This window comes from Prionailurus bengalensis, chromosome B2 (assembly GCF_016509475.1).
Source record: "Prionailurus bengalensis isolate Pbe53 chromosome B2, Fcat_Pben_1.1_paternal_pri, whole genome shotgun sequence".
Classification (NCBI taxonomy): Eukaryota; Metazoa; Chordata; class Mammalia; order Carnivora; family Felidae; genus Prionailurus; species Prionailurus bengalensis.
The window spans coordinates 11,812,358-11,835,891 of NC_057349.1; the positions used below are offsets into that span (position 1 = coordinate 11,812,358).

Consider the following 23,534-nt stretch of genomic DNA (forward strand, 5'->3'; position numbering starts at 1 on the left):
CCTTACTGTTCAGAATGCGTGTACATCCTGATCTATCTTAAAGGTATGATTAAAAACAACCGTTCACAGTGATGACAAATGTGCTTCAATGACAGAATTATTTGGCAAGCCTGTCCACTGCTTGAGGACAGAGGTACTACTGTTTGTCATTTTATTTCACTCGGTCTTAATGCCCCGGTTGTAGATGGTGCCGAAGCATCGAGGCTGCTGTGAGTGGTGCTAACTTGGAACCCAGAGTCTCTGAGTTCTTCCTGATGGTCCACGTAACAGCCCACTGAGCCCGTCTCCCTCGAGATGAAGAACGCTGCAGGCTTCTGTTTCCCCACACAGCTCCCCGTGTTTTGGGGATGGGGATGGAATGATGCATCCATCACTGTAGGCTCTGGGGGGAAGCTATGTGCCTTAGAGGCAGAGGGAGACAGAGTCAAGGTCCAGTTTTCTCACCTTTCGTAATTCCTTCCCCTTGGTTAAGTTGGGCAAATAGAGCTGAGCGTGAAGGGGAGGGCTCCTCTCTTCTGTCTTCATTCTCAAAAAGTGGAGGTGGCCCTGGAGGAGGGGGTGGGGGAGGGGGCGGAGGAAGGCCAGGCCCAGGGGACAGGACGGACGATGCCGATGCGGTTGATGCTACTGGCCCCTGAGGGAGAGAGAAGACGGAAAGCATTGTCTTCAGACTCACGCTCTCGCTGAGAGTTGGGATTTCGCCAGTCACTCAGAACCTGCTACCAATGAAGAAGTGGCGTTCAAGACTCACAACGGGCACCACAGGTCTGTCTGGAGCACTGGGACCCCCCGAGGGCAGGGGCGGGGGATGCACCTTGGGAACAGAGCATGACTGAGCTGGAGGGCCCTGTTGGCAGAAACTGCATGCTCTGGGTTCATGGTGCCAACTCAGAGGCAAACAGAGCCATATTCACAGGGTCACATCCAAAGCTCAGGAGTTGAATGGAACCAGGCCTTGGCCAGCTGAGAATCATAAGAAGAATGTAGTTCAACCGATATGAGGATTCGCTCTTTTGGGCTGCTGGGAATCACAACCACCAATAAGAGAGAGAGTGGCAAAAATACTCAGTGGATATTAGGTGTTTCTGAACCTTTTTGAGCAGCTCAAGAGAGAGATACTGAAACTCTTTCTCTGGAACTCATTTTCCAAGTATGCATGCCTCACACTGACCCCCAAGCGGGGGCCGTGTATGACCTGGATGCCTGTCAAATCAGGGTCCAGGACCCATCTGATGGTTTCACGCATCTAATGTTGATTGTTAATGAACCAATTAAAAATTGAAGAGTATGTTTGAATGTTTTGAGAAAATCACCCCCTCTCCCCCATGTAAACACACATATACAACAAACTTGGGTGATGCAATATTTTACTTTTAAACCTAAAGCGGAGGGGTGCCTGGGTGGCTCAGTCGGTTAAACGTCCGACTTTGGCTCAGGTCATGTTCTCACGGTTTGTGGGTTTGAGCCCCGTATCGGGTTCTGTGCTGACAGCTCAGAGCCTGGAGCCTATTTCGGAATCTGTGTCTCCTTCTCTCTCTGCCCTCCACCCCCTCCCCACCCAATCAAAAATAAATAAGTGTTAAAAAAATAAACCTGAAGTAGAACTCTGTATCTAGGATAAGGCATTATAAGTGAATTCAATGAAAAAATAGAAAATTAAAAAAGTTGAGAGTAATGGACATGTGGTTTAGGCTCATGTATTTCCAATGCCAAATATAAAATGTAAAACATCTAAGTGCTAAATATTAACGAAGACAGCATATTCTCATTTTCATAAGCAAGTCAGTATTCCCAAGTGTCAATATTGGGAAGTTTTAATTGGTAGTAGTTTTCAGTTGAAACAACAACAACAAAAAAAACCCCAACATGCTATTTTCAAAGTACTTATATAATCTCTATTAAGTGCAGAATTACTCTAAAGATAAAAGATTCTTCTCTTATTCAGAATGCATGTCTGAAAAACTGAGTGGGCTGGAGGTCTTGTCTCCTGAAGCTGTAATTTGTGATGGCTTTTTGTTTCTAAGGAAGACCAGCCTGACTCCATCAGAATGCTTGAGTCAAGTAAACCAGGACTGCACAATTCATGAGGCCGGCCAATTTTTCTTTCTTCGTATCTTAAATGTTTCCCATTATGTTGCTAGGGTGAAATTTGAGAATTTGCTCTGAATCACCAGTAGCATGTAAGAGAGCTTTGCACATCAAGCAATATTCCAGTCCTTAGTTCCAGACCCTGAAAGCCCCACTCCCCCACCAACATTACTTTTACTCATAAGCACGTAATAGCTCATGTAGTGAGTGGAGGGCCAGACCCCTTCCTCACTTCTGAAACGCTGCAGCTTTGCAGTCCTATTTTGTGGAAAGGATAGAGGATACTGGCTTCTCTATCTCAGACTGATTTTGATGGCGCCCCTGCTCTCAGAATTCAGAGCGTCTCTCTAAGAGCCATTAAAAGGACACTGAAACCAATAAGCTACAGATACAACTTTTTGGAACTTTGATACCTTCAGATGGCTGACCCAGGAACGCCAAACAAAGGATTTACTGCAACAACTGTTGAATATAAAAGCCAAAATATAAGAGAACTCAGGACCAGCTGAAACTCATCCTGAGCGCCTTCTGGCTCAGCCCCAGTGAGAGCACAAAACTAGGCTCCAGTTTCCAAGGGGACTTTACAATTAGCATTCAGGGGCTTTCCTGCAGACTCAAAAGCAAACTCGGTAGGCATTCCCTTGACAGGCCTCGGGGGCTACTTTGTAGCAGAACCCGGTCTTTACCTCTTTCTTCCTCCTTTTCCTCCGGCAGGATCTCACGGCACCTGGTACCGAGTACCAGTACAGAGTGTTCTGTATTCTCACATGTGCCTGGCCACGAGTGGCAGTCACATCCACTGAAATCGCAGCCCAGCACTAATCTTCAGGTGTCCCAGTAGAGACAGAAGGGAGATGGTCAGGGAAGGGAAGGGAGCCAAGAGTTCTGGAAAGTCTAGTATTTCCAGGTGTCGATTACTTCTGTTCACGTAACAAGACATTTAATGCTCAGTATGGGACGGCCTCTATGCCTCTATTCCCAAACTTGTGTGAGCATTCGAATCATTCTGAAATCCGTTAGAAATTTAAAAACCCAGCCCGTGTCCTAGAAATGCTCTCTGGGGAGGTGGGAAGCATCTGTTTTTTTAATTTTTATTTTTTAACATTTATTTATCTTTGAGAGAGAGAGAGAGAGAGAGAGAGCACGTGTGAGTGGGGGTGGGACAGAAAGGGAGGTAGAGAGAGAATCTCAAGCAGGTTCCATGCTATCAGCACAGAGCCTGTGTGGAGCTAGAACCCGCAAACTGTGAGATCATGACCTTAGCTGAAATCAAGAGTCACTCACTTAACCAATGGAGCCACATCTGTATTTTCTGAAGCTTCCTGGGTGATTCCAGTGCTCAGCCAAGTTTGGGAAGAATCACTCCATGCTACGTGCGGAGATTAATCTTAGTCCTCCAATAATATCATTAGGACTGTCTTGAAATCCCTCCTTAACAGAAAACAAAGCAGGAAATCAGAAAGGCTGACCCAATATTAAATGGCTAGTAAATGGCAGAGACATAATTCAAGCAATCTGCTTGATTCTAAAGCCTTCTTCAGGGAAATCTTTTATGTTATATTTAGAATATTTTTTTAAAAATAGTCACTAGTGAAATTAAAGGGCCAGAGGTATAGGCTACGTCAATACATATGTAGTGTTGTTCTTGGGCCTCTCGCTAGAATATACATGACTCAAGTATGGAGAGGTGGTGTAAGAGCTGGCTTAATTTTTATCTCCACTATTCCTTGCTCTGTTTCTCTAATGCCTCCGTGGCTGACTGAGATCCTACAGCCAACTCTGGGACCAGGACCCCTATATCCTATGGAGATTTAGGAAGTCTTGGGTGTTGACAGTGGCCCCTCAGCATCCAAACATCCTTGACGCTGGTTTGTTGTGACTCTGAGCCTGTGCTTCTAGAAACTGGCCTCTTGCCTTATTCGCTTTTCTTGAGTACCTACTGGTTCCAGTAATAGGGTGTTTGCACCCAAATCATGGCTCCTTGACTTAGGGTTCAAGTTTTTCTGGGGTGGGGACCTGACCCTCCCCCCACTGGGGACTGGAGATTTAAGGGCATCACCTCTTGGTGTGACTTCCTATCACAGATAACGCACCAGGTGGTCTAGACTGAATGAGACGTAGTGGATCAGATCAGGGCTACGGCCTCCGTGGCCTGTGGAGTGATCCACCACAACCTGCTGTCACTGCGATGTAGGCCCTGTGGGAAGCAGAGCGCAGAGAAGAGAGCAGCACGGGGAGGACACAGTGCACGCTGTGAGCTGGGTCCCTGCAGGGAGACAGGAGGACGGCTCCCAGACGGGCAAACCTGCCTGGAGGTGCCGGGAACAAGAGCCGGGAAGAGCCTCCGGACCAACCGTGCCTGCTCCAGGAACATGAGGGGTCCGGGGAGAGTCACAGGGGAGAGCTTTTAATTAGCCTGCAGACGGCATTCACTTCTTAGAACACAGGCTATGGGGTCCCACGTACACATGTGGATTAAAATAAAGACATTCAGGGGCGCCTGGGTGGCTCAGGCGGTTAAGCGTCCGACTTTGGCTCAGGTCGTGATCTCGCGGTTCACGAGTTCGAGCCCCATGTCGGGCTCTGTGCTGACAGCTCAGAGCCTGGAGCCTGCTTCTGATTCTGAGTCTCCCTTACTCTGCCCCTCCCCCACTCATCCTCTGTCTCTCTCTCTCTCTCTCTCAAAAATAAACATTAAAAAAATAAAATAAAGGGGCGCCTGGGTGGCTTGGTCGGTTAAGCATCCGACTTCGGCTCAGGTCATGATCTCACGGTCCGTGAGTTCGAGCCCCGTGTCGGGCTCTGTGCTGACAGCTCAGAGCCTGGAGCCTGCTTCGGATTCTGTGTCTCCCTCTCTCTCTGCCCCTCCCCTGTTCATGCTGTGTCTCTCTCTGTCTCGAAAATAAATAAACGTTAAAAAAATAATAATAAAATAAAATAAAGACATTTAATAAAAGATGTTGTTTACTTGCAAACTATCTGAATATTTCTATTCCTTCTAAAAGAAACTTTTTCTTAATAAAAAATTCCGTTATAGTGTGCTTTACCCTAACAAGTGAAGAATCGTACAGCTTAAAGCTGAAGACCTACAGGATTATGACATCACATGACTTGCACAAGGTCACACAGACCAGAAGGTGAAAGTGGGGAATGATGCTGAGCCAGCAGGAAGAAAGGCTGAGCCTCACTGGGCAGCAATGACCACCCCCCCCCACCCCCTCCCCGACCCCGACACACAGATGCTTTTTAAAAATACTACTTTGAGGGGCTCCTGGGTGGCTTAGTCACTTAAGCATCTGACTTTTGATCTCAGCTCAGGTCATGATCTCACACTTCCTGGGTTCAAATCCCACGTCCGGCTCTTCATTGGCAGCTAGGAGCCTGCTTGGGATTCTGTCTCGCCCTCTCTCTCCCCTTCCCTGCTTGCGCTCTCTCTCTCTCTCTCTCAAAATAAATAAATAAACTTAAAAAAATACTTTTGTATCTGTATTTGGTACAAAATACTTTGATACATTGATGTCTCAAGTATCTTAGAGCCCCAGACTGGTAACAACTGAAATATACATTTTATCAAAGTGATTGTAACAATTGGCTTATAATTTAAAGAAAAGCAGCACATTTAGGACTTTATTTTATTTATTTTTTATTTTTCTTTTAAGTAGGCTCCACACCCAGTGTATAGCCCAACGCAGGGCTTGAACTCACCATCCTCAGATCAAGACCTGAGCTGAGATCGAGTCAGATGTTTAACTGACTTTCATATTTATGATTTTAAATGGCCATATTGAAGGTGCAAAATTCACCCATGTTGCAGCAAGAGCAAGGCATAAAACCTAGAAATGCTGCTTTTGAAAGCTATTCAGATTAATTCTGAGAGCAGATGTTTGATTGTATACTTTTCTTTGGAGGTGGGGAGGGCAAAGACTCAAAAACGTCTGCAAATCTCTTCCTCTAAGTTAATTTCAACTGTCCTGGGAACAGCTGCTTCCTCTGATTTTAAATATATGAACTGTAAGATAATGAAACCATTGTGTGCAGCATGTGCAAAGCTTGTCATGTTGCAGTTACATATGCTATATACATATGTGATAGTACAAGTAATATACAAGTAATACAATTGTGTACTAATATGCGCCAAAACTTTTCATTAAATGTTACTTGAATTAATAACTAATCATTTTATTACTTTAGAATTTATATTTTATTCTGAAGAAGCAGCTACTTCGGGCTCTCAAATGAAGCCTCCTCACTGTTTTGCTGCTGGCAATTATGAATGTAACTAACAACTCACTTCTTTCCCCAGTGACAAACACCAGTTTGGGTACAGTGTAGCTTTGGATGTATCTAATTTACCAAAAAGACTCCCATGATCCACTTTGTTGAGTTTGTAGGAAGTGGGTCTAACGCAGTAGAATTAGACAGAGGTTTTTATCTTTGTGAAAAATTAAGCCAAAAGTGAAACACAGCCGCTTAAGTAAAAAAAAAAAAAAAAATCTATTCCCCTCTCCCCTCTCCCCTCTCCCCTCTCCCCTCTCCCCTCTCCCCTCTCCCCTGTCCCCTGTCCCCTCTCTCTCTCTCGGCTAAATGTTTTCCACCGGGGCGCCTGGGTGGCGCAGTCGGTTAAGCGTCTGACTTCAGCCAGGTCACGATCTCACGGTCTGTGAGTTCGAGCCCCGCGTCAGGCTCTGGGCTGATGGCTCAGAGCCTGGAGCCTGTTTCCGATTCTGGGTCTCCCTCTCTCTCTGCCCCTCCCCCGTTCATGCTTTGTCTCTCTCTGTCCCAAAAATAAATAAACGTTGAAAAAAAAAAAATGTTTTCCACCAACACAGCTGCTTAAGTAAAAAAAAAAAAGTCTATCCTCTCTCTCTCAGCTACCAGTTTTCCATCTATGATTTTTCTGCTCAATAACTGACTTGTTTGGAAATTTTCAACTTTCACATTTTAAATTCCAAGATTTTTCAAGCCCAACAGTAAAGGCAGCAGGGGATTGGTCTAAATAGATCTTAACTCTTTAACAGATAGACTGATAATGAATCAGGATAAGGAGGTTCGTCTGTCAGTCCATTCAACAAACATTTACGGAGCGCCTCCTTGCAAGGAACCAGGCCTGCCGTGAAGAAGCAGCAGACGTCCTGTTTGTTAAGAAGCTCGTCATCTAGGAGGGGTGTTAAGGGCACAAATAAATAATTGCAGATGCAGTTTGATATGTGCCGTGTGGAACATGAACGGGGACATGAGGGCACAGAGGAGGGCATGGCCGGCTCACCTCAGGAGAGTGGGGTTAGCGGGGCTGGAGAAGGGCTGCTGTGCCTAACCTGGGCCACACCATCGAATGTTTTGTAGAGGACAGGGGTCTATAAAGAGAGGCATGAGGGAGTAAGAGGGAGTAACGTACATACAGATCACATTAATCTCCACCTTTATCTTATTTTATTTATTAAAAAAAATTTTTTTAACGTTTATTTGTTTTTGAGACAGAGAGAGACAGAGCATGAATGGGGGAGGGTCAGAGAGAGAGGGAGACACAGAATCAGAAGCAGGCTCCGGGCTCTGAGCCGTCAGCCCAGAGCCCGATGCAGGGCTGGAACTCAGGGACCACGAGATCACGACCTGAGCCGAAGTCGGACGCTTAACCCACTGGGACACCCAGGTGCCCCCCTCCTTTTTTTTTAAAATTAATCTCCACCTTTAACAACAGGTCAGCCAACCTGTATCTTGGCCTGTGTTTTTACCAGTTTTTAGAAAAGCAGAGACTAAGAAAATAAAAATATCACGGGGCAGCCTCTTGGAAGCAGTGGATTGTGTCCCATACCACGGAGCTTTTGTTAACAATTTTCCTCTCTGAACCTAGCTTAGAGATAGTAATATTTTGAGCCACCTATCTTGCTAAGTATTTGTGAAGATTACAGATCAAGCTACAAAAGGAACCATCTGACGTGCAGTGGCACTGTTTATGGGTTTCGCCAGCGCCCCCAGCCCCCAGCCATCCTCCTTGTGACCTCCACCCTGGCTCCCCTCACGCGCACACGCACAGGTGGCTGTCCTCTGATTCTCGGTCAGATTCTTTCTCGAGCTGTCCACCTCAGGGCCAAGCTGACCCATCAATCCCCTGGCTTAATGGCTTACTTATTTTTTATATTTTTGTTTTAAAAAATGTTTATTTATTTTGAGAGAGAGAAGGAGAATCCCAAGCAGGTTCCATGATGCCAGCAGGGAGCCTGACACGGGGCTTGAACCCACAAACTGTGAGATCAAGAGTCAGACGCTTAACCAACTAAGCTACCTAGGCACCCACTCTGGCTTATGCTTTATGTTCTGCAGGCAGCCGCGAAAACTTACGTGTGCCCAATTACACACTTCAGAAGCAGTTTTAAAATTACAAAGCCATTTTAGTCGCAAATATACTTTCATTAACATGCGACAGCTGCGGGAATCACGATGTTTTACAGCTGAACTTTGGGGTCAAGTGCTGTTTGTTAATTTTCCCATATACAGCACACAAAATACGAGTGTGAGAAAGCCACTCATGTACCAAAACAGGAGGGAGGCATTAAATGAAAGACCCAGCAGTTTCAGAACTAAAGACTTTCTATGCGCAGAAGTCAGACCGTTCTCACTGCAGAAAAAAATACTTCACAAATTTATGATTTAGGGTTTGTTTATATTTTAGAATCAAAATTTCTATTTTTTGCAAGATGCACTTTGATCAAGAACTTCGTGAAATTGATACATTTCCAAATTTATCAATTTCTGTAAGTACTTGTGAATTTTACTTTCATATTTACATCACACTTTCATTGGCAGACAAGTATCATCGAGAAAAAAAGATTGCACATAAACTAACAGATGACCATCCCGTACAACATAAGGATAAGCCAAAGAGAATTATGGCTTTAGTCTCTATTTTCTTATTTTTATCGATTCCTGTAATTTTGAGACTTCTTCTGCCAAAGAAAACAAAGTTTCTGGGGGCCCTTCCAAGAAAACAGAATTGTTAAAAATACTACAATGAAGTACTATATAGTATTTTAAGCACCTGCTTATTAATAATTGTTAAAAAGTCAACTTAGGGAGTATTTCCTATTTCATCTATGGCAACAGAACACTGCTTGAGTTTTAGGTTTCCACAAAGCACCAATGGCACTTGTTGAAGTAAAACCACGGTCTCACAATTATGAAGGGAATGTGGGTCCATGTGGATCACTTTTCTTCAGAGGCAAGATTCCAAACACCCTTATCTCAAGAAGTAGGAGAGCAGGGTGCCTGGGCTCAGTCTGTTAGGCAGCTGACTCTTGATTTCGGCTCAGATCATGATCTCACGGTTCCTGGGATTGAGCCCCATGTCTGGGCTCTATGTTGATGGGGTGGAGCCTGCTTGGGATCCTCTGTCTCCCTCTCTCTCTGCCCCTCTCCTGCACATGTGCGCGCTCTCTCTCTCTCTCTCTCTCTCTCTCTCTCTCTCTCTCTGTCAAAATAAATAAATAAACTTGAAAAAAAAGAAGAACCAGAGGAAGGGTCATGAAAATACATCTCACGGTCTCGTCCATGACTTCTGATGGTTTCCCTCTCATGGAGTCTCTGTACATCATTCCTTTGAGAACCTGGAGGGGTGTGTGAGCTATGGCAGTAGATGAAGAAAAGACAGAGCAACAAACAAAGTCCCTTCAGAGAAGCTTTGAGGTGGAACACGGCTGGGGAAAAACATACATAGTCTATGTGAGTTTGGGGAAACCAGTTAATTTACTGTTTTTTCTTTCTTTTTTTTAAAACAGTGCATTTAAGGGGCACCTGGGTTTGAGCCCCGGATCGGGCTCTGTGCTGACAGCTCGGAGCCTGGATCCTGCTTCACATTCTGTGTCTCCCTGTCTCTCTGCCCCTCCTCTGCTCCCACTCTGTCTCTGTCTCTCTCACAAATAAATAATAAAAATTAAAAAAAAAAAAAAGAAACTCTTTTGGCTCCATCTAATGAAGCGAGCATTTAGTGAGTTTCTATCAGCTGGGAATTTGTGGCAAGCAGGTGGCAAGGGACAGGTGCAGGGGAGGCATCTGTGACCAATATTCCGCCGCCTGTAATAAAATGCACTGTCCATTTCTGTTACCGCCATCTGATGGAAGAAGTAAAGAAATATTACATATGCGGCTCTTGGACGAGGAACACAATCCGTAGTTAGTTAATGGAATAACATGGTAGAAATTTCATTGCGAAGAAATGTGATTACACATGAATGCGTTTCACTTAGCAAATGTGACCGGGCACTGTGTTTAAGGCCCCGTAGCAGCCGCAGCTGCTGGTTCCCAGCAGAATGGGGAAAGTGCCCTGCTTTCAGGAGCTCCCGGCCTCGGAAGAGAGACAAGACACGTCTGTGTTCCCAGACAACAGGCACTCAGCTCTTGCCTTCATGTCTTTGCTCAGGCTATGCCTTTGTTTAGAAGGCTCTTCCCCAACGTATAATCTGGAAAACCCTCAGAGATCCTTCAAGGCTCGACTCCAACGTCTCTTCCTTTTTTACGTTGTGTCTCCCAAGAGCAAATGTCCTGTTTCTCTGTCACGAGGACCCGTGAGGAACACCCTTATTAGAATCCTTCACGCTACACTGTAATTATCTGTCTGTGCGTTCAGGTTTGGTCATGAGCCTGAGCACTGAAGAGTCACTCATTATTCATCCCAAAGTCACTGGTAATGTGGCCCGGCGCCTGACACCTGGTAGGTGCTTCGTAAGTACTTACTGAAGTAAGTAACTGCTTTATAAGGCAGAAAGTGCTAAGCATCATAAAAGAAGTACAAATTTTAAGAGGTGCCAGGGGGTGGTCTGTGGAGGGAAAAGGAAAACTTCCAGCTTCGGGCATGGAGATGAGCAGAGGAGACAGGCGACTCGGTTCTTGGGAAGGAGGCCATGTGAAAATGGCACTGAAGGTTGGATGGGTCGGATCTGGCACAAGGAAGCAAGAGGAAGGGGGTTCCAGGAGTGTTGTCGTGACAACAGATAACTGCAACTGAAATGTTAGCATCACACGAGAACTGACAGATCCACGTTCATGCTGCCTTTCCAGGCATCACCTTCTGATGTGACACACTTGTTTAGCCAAACTACCACTCCTCAAGACTCTCCTTTAGGACTGCCTGCAGATCTACTTACAAAAACATAACGCACCAAGCAATCACTCATTCCGCTCTACTCTGCCCCTTCTGACTGCAAAGAGTATGACTCGAATTAATCCCTCTCCAAAGAGGGTCTCAAAGGCTTCTGGCCATTTGAAAAGATAAAAGTCACTTTAAAAAGATGCTTGTTGGGGCGCCTGGGTGGCGCAGTCGGTTAGGTGTCCGGTCCGTGAGTTCGAGCCCCACATCAGGCTCTGGGCTGATGGCTTGGAGCCTGGAGCCTGTTTCCGATTCTGTGTCTCCCTCTCTCTCTGCCCCTCCCCCGTTCATGCTCTGTCTCTCTCTGTCCCAAAAATAAATAAAAAAAAAAAAAAAAAAAAAAAAGATGCTTGTTTTTGAGAAAGAGAGCATGGGGGAGGGGCAGAGAGAGAGGGACGCTGAGGATCCGAAGCAGGCTCCGCGCTGACATCAGAGGACCCGATTTGGGACTCAAACCCACAAACCATGAGATCATGACCTGAGCCGAAGTCAGACGTTCAACCCCACAATCCGCCCCACAATTCGCCCCACAATTCGCTTTTAAAGAAGGAACACTGGCTACCATGTACTACCCTAAAAAGGATGGGCTGAAGACTTTATCTGCCCTTGCCCTTTCTCACTGAGACAAGAAGGTGGATGATGGCATTGAGATGATGGACAGGGAGAGGGACAGAGCTACTCGACCACAGCAGGGATTCCTGGGGGGGCCTGGTTTCAGGAAGCAGGCAAGTCCCCCAGGAGCAAGGGCTGAGCTTCGCCCCAGAGGTGTGGCTCCTTGGGGGTGAATGAGAACCCAGCCCTCGGCTCAGCTCTGGGCTCAGCTCTGGGCTGGACTGACAGTGGACCTCATTCAACATCTCCTCCTATTCAGGCACCCCCTGCTTTGCTCTAGGGAGCACCTCTGTCTGCACCCCTAAATCACAACCTCCTGATTTTCCTGGGAGGGGCTGAAGGAGAGGGCAGGGAACAGGACAAGGCCAAGTACATCACTGCCTTCAATGTCACACGTGAAGGAATTTTAAATGAATGCACTTTAATTAAAATATTCCCAAAGGTGATGGTTTAAATAAATTAGGAATGTGTATTAATTTGCTGGCCCTCAGGTGAAAAGAGTTCAAGTGTATTAATTTGCTGGCCCTCAGGTGAAGAGAGTTCAAGTTCTTGGTTAGAAAGAAGTTCTAGTAAATAAAATAACCCTGATTGTTAAGGTTGGCAGTTTTAAAAGCTACTACTGCTTTGATTTAGGAAGAGAAAAATTTAAGTACTCTAAAAAATTTATGTATTGTTATCAACCACCAATAAAACTCAAGAATATTTATGAGATAATAAAAATGGTTCTAAATATAAAAGGTTTACTTAGAGCTTCATAGTGCAGCTAATTCTAAACTATTGTGTACGAAATTGTAGATATTTAGTTTTGACTTACGCTTACTCTACTGAAGATATAGCTCAAGTAGAAATAAAATCCTCGGACAATCCCCAAAACTTCAAAAGGCAGAAATTGAAGCTTTAAGCAATCCCTCATTAAATCAGACAACTGGTCTACAAATGGTCAAGACATCATTACACAGAGTCAGTTGTGTTCCTTTGTTCTACAAAACTGCACCTACCTCTAGCTCTCTAGAAAGGTTGCTTTCTAGAGGTCATTAATACATCACAGCATTATTTACAATAGTTAAGATATGGAAACAACCTAAATGTCCACTGGTAGATGGATAGATAAGGAAGGTGTGGTCTGCACGCGCGCAAACACACACACACACACACACACATAGACACAAACACACACACACACTGAAATATTACTCAGCTGTAAAAAATGAGTTTGCCATTGGTGACAACATGGAAGGACCTAAACAGTATGATACTAAAGGAAATAAGTCAGTATTATACTAAAGGAAATTTCACTTCTATGTGGAATCTAAAACACCAAATCAAACGAACAAACGAAACAGTGCAGAAACAGACTCATAAATACAGAGAACAAAGTGGTGTTTGCAGGGGTGGGGGGAGATGAGCAAAACAAGTGAGGAGAATTAGAAGGGACAGGTTTCCAGGTACAAAACAAGGAAGTCACGGGAACCAAAAGCACAGCCTAGGGGATATGGTCAGTACATTGTAGTAACTCTGCGTGGTGGCAGGTGGTCACGAGCCCCGGCGGTGATCACTTCGTAATGTATGTAAGTGCCGAATCACTGTGTTATACGCTTGAAACCCATATGGTATTGCACTACACTTTAATAAAATAAAGGTCACCAATAAGGTGGATGATGGCAGCTTTTCCCTAGTCCCTACGTTCCCCACATTGTCACAGTGGATAGTGGCAGCCAGCCCACGCTTCTTCAAGTCTGGAGATCCTGGACTCTGGTTTTCTTCTCCTCCTCTTCTCTTGTCTCCTTGACGGATTGACTCCACTCCCCAGAAAACGCGGTCCCCCGGGGTGTTTTCCTCCACCGTGTCCTCCTTTTTTGTCTCTGCATCCACTTAACGATCGTCCCTAGGCCTCCCCCTTGGTGATGTCACCTGCCTGCTGCACCTCTCTATGGAGAATGTCTCACCTGCACCCCAAACAGCACGGGGAAGGCTCATGTCAAGGCTGTCTTGCTCCTCTGTGGAGTTCCCTGTTGTACTGATGTTGCTATGATTCTCCCAGATTTCCAGACTTGGAAACTTGGGTGTTTAGGTTTGATCTCTCTCTCTTTCAAAGGAAAGACAAAAGTCCTCATCTCAGCATCCACTCTCTCTCTTTCTTCCCATTGCCGTCCCCCCCCTCCAGGTCACGTACGAATTGTCCCAGTCCCAGCTGTCCATTACAGCCTCCCAACAAGGATTGGGGGGGCCTCTAACCTCCTCCCCTTTTCCGTCTATCTTGCACAACTTCCAAGTCACCATCTTTTTGCTCAAAAACCTATGATGAAGGAAAAAACCCTGCATACCACATATAGACCCATCTTTTTAGGAAAAGACATACAGACAGATTTCACCATCTGGCCCTAGTTTGCTTTTCTGGCCTCAATTCTCACCATTTTCAGCTCAGAAAACGACCAGCTTTTCTCTCAAAGTACTTTGTTCATGTCCTATATGCATGTGCCGAATTCTCTGCTAAGAATAAGAACTGCCCTTTCCCGGGGTGCCTGGGTGGCTCAGTCGGTAAAGCGTCTGACTTTGGCTCAGGTCATGATCTCACAGTTTGTGGGTTTGAGCCCCGTGTCAGGCCTTGTGCTGACAGCTCAGAGCCTGGAGCCAGCTTCAGGTTCTGTGTCTCCCTCCCTCTACCCCTCCCATGCTCATGCTCTGTCTCTCTCTGTTTCTTAAGAGTAAATAAACATTAAAAAAAAAAAACAAAAAAACCAGGGGCGCCTGGGTGGCGCAGTCGGTTAAGTGTCCGACTTCAGCCAGGTCACGATCTTGCGGTCCGTGAGTTCGAGCCCCGCGTCAGGCTCTGGGCTGATGGCTCAGAGCCTGGAGCCTGTTTCCGATTCTGTGTCTCCCTCTCTCTCTGCCCCTCCCCCGTTCACGCTCTGTCTCTCTCTGTCTCAAAAATAAATAAACGTTGGAAAAAAAAATTAAAAAAAAAAACAAAAAACAAAAAAAACCCCTGCCCTTTTCCTTACTATCTACCTAGGGCTCTCCAAACTCCTATTCATCCTTCAAGACCCAAATCAAACATCAGCCCCTCTCTTGTCTTTTCTGCCTACCCAGGAAGTCTAACTAGCAAGGTTTCTTTTCCAACACAGCCTTGGTTATTGTAATTTATTTCTGCATCATACTTAAAACTTGCTGCTTGATGGCAGAAACTGTAACATAAATAGAATGTCTGTTGTATGCCTTGTACATGGTAGGTAGCCAATAAATGGCTATTAAGTAAATGAATTGCTAAATAAATGAATGAGTAAAAATCAAAGATCTCTGGACTCCTTTGGTCCAACTTGAATACACTCGAGCAGTGTTTTTCAAACTTTACTATGCATATAAATCACCTGGGGAAATCTTATTAAAATGCAGGTTCTGATTCAGGAGGTCTGGAGTGGGGTGCTGTATTCTGCATTTCAAACAAGTTTCCAGATTACTGCCGGCCCCAGAACCACACTGCACTGAAGGATTGTGTGTTCCTTCCATGCTCTGTGCAAGCATCTGTGCTTTGTGTTTACTGGTAGTGTGACAGTTACATCATGTTGTATCTGTTTATATGTTCCTTAGGTAGAACGTGAGTTTCAGTGGACAGAAATGTGCGGCCTGCGTCATATACCCATTCTCTGCATTGTCAGCACCTGGCCCAGAACCTGCTGCCTGCTAGGTGCTGCATACTACGTTTGTTTAATTACTAGTGTCTCTCAGGCTGAACTCGAAGCCATTTCCAAGTTTACTTCATTATCTGTGCATTTGGAGCTGCTTTGTTAGTCAATGATACTCCTAACTCCCTCTGAGCAGTCTGGATCTTTTCCATAAGAGAACAAAAGTAATTGGCTACCCAAAGCCCCGAAAGGGAGCTAAAGACCCAGGAGCAATTAAGTCGACTGAATGCAGCTGTGGTCAAGGTAGACTGGAGACAGCCACTCCCCACAGCCCCAGAGCCCCGTGGAAGAGATCAAGGAGCTCTGTGATCCGGACAAGCAACACGCCGTCTAAGGCTCTACCAATTCACTTAGATGAATAAATGCAACGCACAGGATTGGTACAAGTTCTAAATGAAAATTTCGATCGAAAAGACGGAGAACAGTTTTCTTTTGTACCAATCAAGAGGGAGCCAGAGGGGCCAGAAACTGGAAAACTTATAAGACATACATATTTAATGCGATGCTACAGGGCCTACATTATTTATAAGTCAGAATACCCTCTGGCTGAGTTTTAATTTGCTCACGGCAAACTGTTACACTTTGCGCTTTGTTAACGAACATTTGGCCTTTCCACCGAGAAAGAGGCCGGAGAGAAAGATCTACCCTGAGAATAAAGGAGTGATGGCAAAATGTCTGGCTTCGAGAAAAATAAAACCCCACCTTGTCTATGACTGTAACACCCCCAACTACCTGTCTCTTTCTGGAGGTTCGGATGACTGACAACTAACTACGTCACCATCACATAAGACTTGCTTCACGTTCGCGTATGTGGAGTTTTATCCTTTCCACACCTAATTATACCCTAGGTGTTCCCAACGCTAAAGGAATTCAAGAAAGACATGAAAAAGGACAGGAAGATGTCAGCAAGTTTAACCCAGAAAGTGAAGAAAACAACCACATTTTATCCCGTTCATGGAATTCTTTTCGTGACCTTTTTCTGGCCAGATCCACACAGAACGGAACAACAGCCTGAATGTTGATCTGGCCAATGCATAGAAAAAAAAAAAAATCAGGGGCGCCTGGGTGGCTCAGTCGGTTAAGCGTACGACTTCAGCTCAGGTCACGATCTCACAGTCCGTGAGTTCGAGCCCCGTGTCAGGCTCTGGGCTGATGGCTCGGAGCCTGGAGACTGCTTCCGATTCTGTGTCTCCCTCTCTCTCTGCCCCTCCCCCGTTCATGCTCCGTCTCTGTCTCAAAAATAAAAATAAACGTTAAAAAAAAAATTTAAAAAAAAAAAGAAAAAAAAGAAAAAAAAATCAGTTATTTCGGTAATTTTCAGTGCAAAGATGCGGCCTTAGCCGTTCAATGCTTATTATCTCATCTGCAGGAACTGCCGACAAATATCACAAACCCGACTGACAGCAAGGGATGATAAATAACAGTGTCCCTGCTGGGTTCCTGCCAAAAAGCTGATTTATCCAGCACAGCGCGTTTGAAACCCAGTGCAGAGGAAACCGTGCAAATTAATATGTAAAAGAGTTGCCAATAATTAAATGGAAAACTACAAGTTGTTTCTGGCATACAGTCCTTCTGGACCACGGTCACGTTGAAGAAAAGCATACAGAAATGAGAAGGTTCCATTTACCACAGTAAACGTCACCAGAAATCCTACGTGGATCACTCCACAGCTGCGTCTTCCTCCAAGCTCATGGTCCCCACCGGCGCCCGCACACCTGTGCATAGACCCTCACCCTGCAATCACTGTCCCGAAGAATAACCAGCCTCAAAGTTTTACATTCCACCCTGACAACTGACGGGAGCCACAGTTGCCCGGCACAGCTGTGGTCTGAAGGCCAATGTCAGGAGGTAGGAGCTGGCAAATCCAGTTCCAACTGTCAACTCAGGGGGAGAGATCCCTTCTTAGGGCAGTGCGTTCTTGGAAGCTCAGGGCCCTGGGCAGCTAGCTCGATGCTGGTCCCTGAAACTCCCATGGGGCTCTAATCTCAAAATCCAATTTGAAAACAGAGAGAAAAAAAAAACCACGGTGACTCAAAATACTTGAGATGTTAAATCACCATCAGCGTTTTGACTATGTCCATTAAAAAGGAATGCGTTGGGGCGCCTGGGTGGCGCAGTCGGTTGAGCGTCCGACTTCAGCCAGGTCACGATCTCGCGGTCCGGGAGTTCGAGCCCCGCGTCAGGCTCTGGGCTGATGGCTCAGAGCCTGGAGCCTGCTTCCGATTCTGTGTCTCCCTCTCTCTCTGCCCCTCCCCCGTTCATGCTCTGTCTCTTTCTGTCTCAAAAATAAATAAAACATTAAAAAAAAAAATAAAAAGGAATGCGTTTCCTAAACCTTCTGAATGTTGTGATATCAGTGAACATGAACACCTCATCTTCCTGCCTGCTCTTGGATCCTTAACATCTTATAAATACGAACTGTTTGCACGATTGTGATCAGTGGGCAAATAAACGAAATTATTCCTATTTATTTTTTCTTCCCAAAGGCCATTTAATCAGATCATTCTAACAGTCCTCGTAAGAATGCTGTGATTCTGGCTACAATCGCTCATTGTTCATTTTGCTGCTACGTTGACACATCATCGTTAAGTGAAGAGAAATTAGTTTGATTTAGGCTGTGGATTATGCTTTGAAATCTTTTTAAAGATGTTTAATCTTTAATTAAAATGTTTATTTATTTATTTTGACAGAGAGAGAGAGAGCGCGCGAGCGTGCGAGCAGGGGAGAGAGGGGAAAGAGAGGGAGAGAGAAAAATCCCAAGCAGGCTCCTCGCTGCCAGCACAAAGCCCCACCTGGGGCTCAATCTCACGAACCGTGAGCCAAAATCAAGAGTTGGATGATGCTTCACCGACTGGGCCGCCCAGGTGCCCCTGTGTTTTGGAATCTTTTAAATAGATTTTAGTCATTTAGGTTTAAAATTTAAAACTATGGTTTTTATAACACAGTTGGTAATGTATGTATTTTTATCCCAAACTTTAGAAGAAGAGGACAAAAATATTAGGAAATATACTTCATATGTCTTAAAGCTTGCTAAAAGATTATGCATTGATGATGTTATCTCTGAACTAACACTTTCTTACCATAATCATTCCTCACTTTTAATATCTGGCCAACACTTTACCATTAAAGAAGTGAAGTAGCTGCTCTGCTTTGTAATAACTGCCATTTTAAATAGAATTTTCTCATAGCATAACATGCTCAGTAAATAACAGCCATTATTATTATGGCAATCTACACTGCCCAGTATCTGCTCCAAAGATTATATACACGATTATTCATTTTTGAGAGAGCATGAGCAGGGGAAGAGCAGAGAGAATGGGAGACACAGAATCTGAAGCAGGCTCCAGGCTCTGAGCTGTCAGCACAGAGCCTGATGTGGGGCTCAAACCCACGAACCACGAGATCGTGACCTGAAGTCAGATGCCTAACTGAGTCACCCAGGTGCCCCAGGATTATATTTTATATAACATATATACACATTTGTATAAATATAACATTTATGTTTTAAAAAATGTACTTTGTGATCCATTAGTGGGTCATGAAATCAACTTAGTGGGTCTCAGCCAGAATTTTATAAAAAATGAAATAAAATAGAAAACATATTTGAATGCATTTCATGTGGTAAGAGACAGAACTGCTTCACGAAACATGTTTTAGTATTATGAACAGGGTGTGTGTGTGTGTGTGTGTGTGTGTGTGTGTGTAAACTGTATTTCTTACCACTAATTGCCTTTAAAAGTTTGAAAGCCATTGTTACAAGGCTTTTATTTCTCATGAAAATAATGAAAACACAGTATTCACTCCAGAATAAAGGAAAATAGCTACATTTATTTTTCTATAATTAATATTTGATTCTTATCTTAAATATTCAAAACACCATTACTCAGAGGTAAAAGGTATTGAAAGCATTTAAGAGAATTTTCTATTCCTTTTCCATGGGCGCCATTAGAGAATTAATGAGCTGGTGTTTGTTGACATGATTATTTTCCACAAATGGGTTCTCTTTCCTTTTCCATTTATCTACCATGAAATGTAAGACATCCAAGGACTGTTGCTGTTTAGTTTACTGTTCTCTAGTGGTGACCTATCTCCATGGCAAATACATGACAGTCTCCTTTACAACAAACTGATCTATAACAAAATAGCATCTCATTGGAAGTGTACGTAAAATAACACTAATCCATCTACCCAAACACCCACCTGCATCATGGTCACCTTTCTGTGTTAAAACCCTTCGAGTGTCTGTGAACTCTCTTCTCAGAAATCATAATGTCGTGGGCAGAAGAAAAAGAAACAATTAGTTGCACTTTACAACTGTGCGTTTCTGCTTGTGGAGCAAACAGGCAAAGTAGAAAATAAAAGGAAGGGTCCGCCTTTGGGGGTCAATGTTAACGTTTGTTACAAGTGTTAGGGAGCAAAGGCAGGAATCCCACACTCCCTTGGAAAGTCGCAAACTCTGTGTTGCTATTAAGCCTACCTCACTGACATCAACATTCAAGACAAGAGGTAGATGCTGGAGCATGGCCAACCAGAAGAATGGGGGGGGGGGGTTCCTACCCCTGAACAGAATTCACAAATATGCCCCTTCACTTTCTCCAGATTCACTCTGGTTAGATCATCCACCGTGACCCCTTAAAGGTAACATTCATTTCTAACAGAAGGGGGTTTCCATAGGAAGTCTTTCTACGACAAGTGCAGAGACTTAAAAGGGCAAGGAAGATTCTAAGAATCCCGTCTCACAATTTCGTTCAAACCATTTACTGAGCACTTACTCCGTGTCAGGTACTGTGTTAGGGGCTGGAGACAGAGATGAGTTTCCAACTGAGTGGGAGAGACCCCAACACACACGTACAAATGACAGTCGCATGAGCTGAGCTATACTCGAAATACAAAGGGGGCAGAGAGGAGAAATCCCCATCCCAGGTGGAGAGCCGATGCACATCAATGGAAGTTTCTTAAAGAAGTGATGTTGGAGCTGAGTCTTGGAGAAGAGAGACAGGTGCTTCCCCCCAGGGAAGGTCAGACAGCATGATGTATGTTTGTTTGGGACGTTGCAAAAAGGCTAAACCATATGAGATTTGCAAGCTTTGAAACAACAATTTGATTTGGTTTGGCCTAAGCACTGCATGTGCTGAGGATCCCACCAGCAGTTTGGGAGTGCTGGGAAGCAGCGAGATGCGGGGAGAGAGGAGAGACCACGCTGAAGACAGGGCAAAGGTCAGGCCAACCTCTCACAGGCTGGGATTTTGTCCTAGGGCTAAGATAACGCTTGAGGCGCTAGGATTGCCTCAGTGTTCAAAAATGTCATTCAAAAAAAATTTTAAACATCAAAAAAAGACATTTAAAACATTTAAAAGGACATTTTCTTAATCATTCGATCTTCTTAAAATTGTAACTATTTTCAAACCTATTTCCTTTAATGTTTTATCACACAGTTTCTTTACATATGCCATCTTAGTATGCAAAACCTTTGCACTTTAGCACGTTGGGCTGGTAAATCATTTCCCATGTAGGCATCATATATGTTATTATTTTTTTGATGTTTATTTATTTATTTTTGAGAGAGAGAGAGAGAGAGAGAGAGACAGAGACAGAGAGAAGAGGGGAGGGGCAGAGAGAGAGAGGGAGACACAGAATCTAAAGCAGGCTCCAGGCTCCACACTGTTAGCACAGAGCCCGATGAGGGGCTTGAACTCACAAACCCTGAGATGGTGACCTGAGCCGAAGTCGGATGCTTAACCGACTGAGCCACCCAGGAGCCCCTCATATATGTTCTTTTGAATGGCTGTAGAGGTTTCATTGGGTTCTCACCATGACCAACTCAACCATTTCCTTTCTGCGTGTCAGGTAGGTAGTCTCCAGATTTTCTCATGACAAATGACACTTTCATAAAGAGTTTCTACGTATCTATTTATCTTACGCTTTTCTTGAGGAAAATTCTAAAGTGTAAGGATCCTAGGCTACCAGGAATGAACACCGTTATGGCCTTTTTTTCTCCAGGGGGCAGACGGCTTGGTACTTACAGTTTTGCTCCAAGTCAGGCCGGTGGTATGGTGTTCCTTGATGTATGCTTGCAGAGCACTCCAAATGTTCAAATAGGACTTCACCCAATCCACATGGCGTAAATCGCTTTGTTATAAAAGAGGGTGGAAGAGAGTAGAGTTAGGATCTAAGATAAAATTTTAAAAACACTAACAGGAACGTGGTAATCCAGTAACTAAGGCTCAGGAGGACCCTGGACCAGTTGTCTTTCTGGGTCAGTCACTGTGAACCAATTTCCGGAAAGGACCCTGAAAGGCTGGTGGCCCAGGTCTCGCCTGAGGGGAGCCGAGTGCCCTCCCTGAGCTCCAGGTGAGGGGCCAAGGGGACCCCGGGGAGCAGATCCAGCAATTTGGGCCGTGCGCCCTCACGTGACCTCTAACTAGAAGGTGACCACGGAAGAGACCATCTCTTTCTGTACCTGCTTCTGGTGCAGAATGAGAACAATGTGTTTCGGAGAGGAGAAGGGTATTGGAAGAAAAAAAAAGTCCTTTGGCTTTCTAATAATTTGGTTGATTTATCTGGCCAAGGGAGTGGTAAGGAGGATGCTGTTGCAAGGAGACGATTTTCCACAAACAGGTAACACCCAGTCCCTAACACAACGTGGGGTTTGTAGCATTGGGCACAACCGCTCAACCAGACCCCCGTTTCCAAGACAGAGCGAGCAAACTGTATGAGGGGAGCACGGCACTGTGGCTGCTCTGTGTTGTTTTGTTTTGATAGAAGAGCTTTGTTGACATACAACTCACGTCCCATACAATCCATCCATTGATTTAAAAACATTTTTTTTTTAATTTTTTTTTTCAACGTTTATCCACTTTTGGGACAGAGAGAGACAGAGCATGAACGGGGGTGGGGCAGAGACAGAGGGAGACACAGAATTGGAAACAGGCTCCAGGCTCCGAGCCATCAGCCCAGAGCCCGACGCGGGGCTCGAACTCACGGACCGCGAGATCATGACCTGGCTGAAGTCGGACGCTTAACCGACTGCGCCACCCAGGCGCCCCTAAAAACATTTTTTTAACGTGTATTTATTTTTGAGAGAGAGAGAGAGAGAGAGAGAGAGAGAGAGACAGAGCACAGGCAGAGGGAGGGGCAGAGAGAGAGAGGGAGACACAGGATTGGAAGCAGGCTCCAGGCTCCAAGCTGTCAGCACAGAGCCGGACGTGGGGCTCGAACTCACAAAACGTGAGATCATGACCTGAGCCGAAGTCGGACAGTTCACCGACTGAGCCACCCAGTTGCCCCTCAGTTCACCCATTTAAAGTGTATAATCCAATGGTTTAGGTCAGCAGCCATGCAATCATCACCACGGTCAACTTTACATTACATCACCTCAGAAAGAAATCCCATACCCGTCAGCCGTTACTGCACATTTCCCCCAAACTTCCCCAGCCCTGGACAATTCCTAAGCTACTATCTTTCTGTACGGATTTGCCCATTCTGGCATGTCACAGAAGTGGAATCGTACAATATGTGGGGTTTTCTGTGTGTCTGACTTCTTTCACTTAGCCTGTTTTCAAGCTTCATCCATGTTGCTCTTCTGTCAACGCTTCGTTGCTTTAACGGCTGAACAACATACCATCGTATGTGCATACACATTTTATTTATCTGTTCAGTAGTCGATGAACATTTGGGTTGTTTCCACTTTGGGGCTATTATAAACAATGTTGCTACAAACATTTGTGCACAAGCTTCTGTGTGAACATGTTTTATTTCTTTTAGAGATACACCTTGGAGTAGAATTGGCGAGTGTGTCTGGTTTTTGCGGTAAAAAATATCAGGACGTATTTCTTTTTTTTTTTTAAGTTTGTTTATTTATTTTGAGAGGGGAAGAGAGTGTCCGCGGGAGAGGGGCAGGGAGAAAGTAAGAATCCCAAGTAGGCTCTGTGCAGTCAGTGCAAGAGCCCCACGTGTGGCTCAGTCTCCCGAATCGTGAGATCGTGACCTGAGCGGAAATCAAGAGTTAGATG

At 44.9% G+C, this 23,534-nt stretch overlaps 1 protein-coding gene across 4 annotated transcripts in view; it reads right to left on the reverse strand.

Annotated features, from left to right (window-relative positions):
- The window catches only part of CAP2 (cyclase associated actin cytoskeleton regulatory protein 2), a 154,910-nt gene that overhangs the window by 14,217 nt on the left and 117,159 nt on the right, over positions 1 to 23,534 (reverse strand). For all 4 annotated transcript variants that reach the window (XM_043590757.1, XM_043590758.1, XM_043590755.1 and 1 more), the window contains 2 exons: positions 21,546 to 21,651; positions 445 to 634 (listed from right to left, as the gene is read on the reverse strand). In XM_043590757.1, the coding sequence (XP_043446692.1) occupies positions 445 to 634; positions 21,546 to 21,651 (296 nt within the window). The remainder of the gene's footprint in view (positions 1 to 444; positions 635 to 21,545; positions 21,652 to 23,534) is intronic.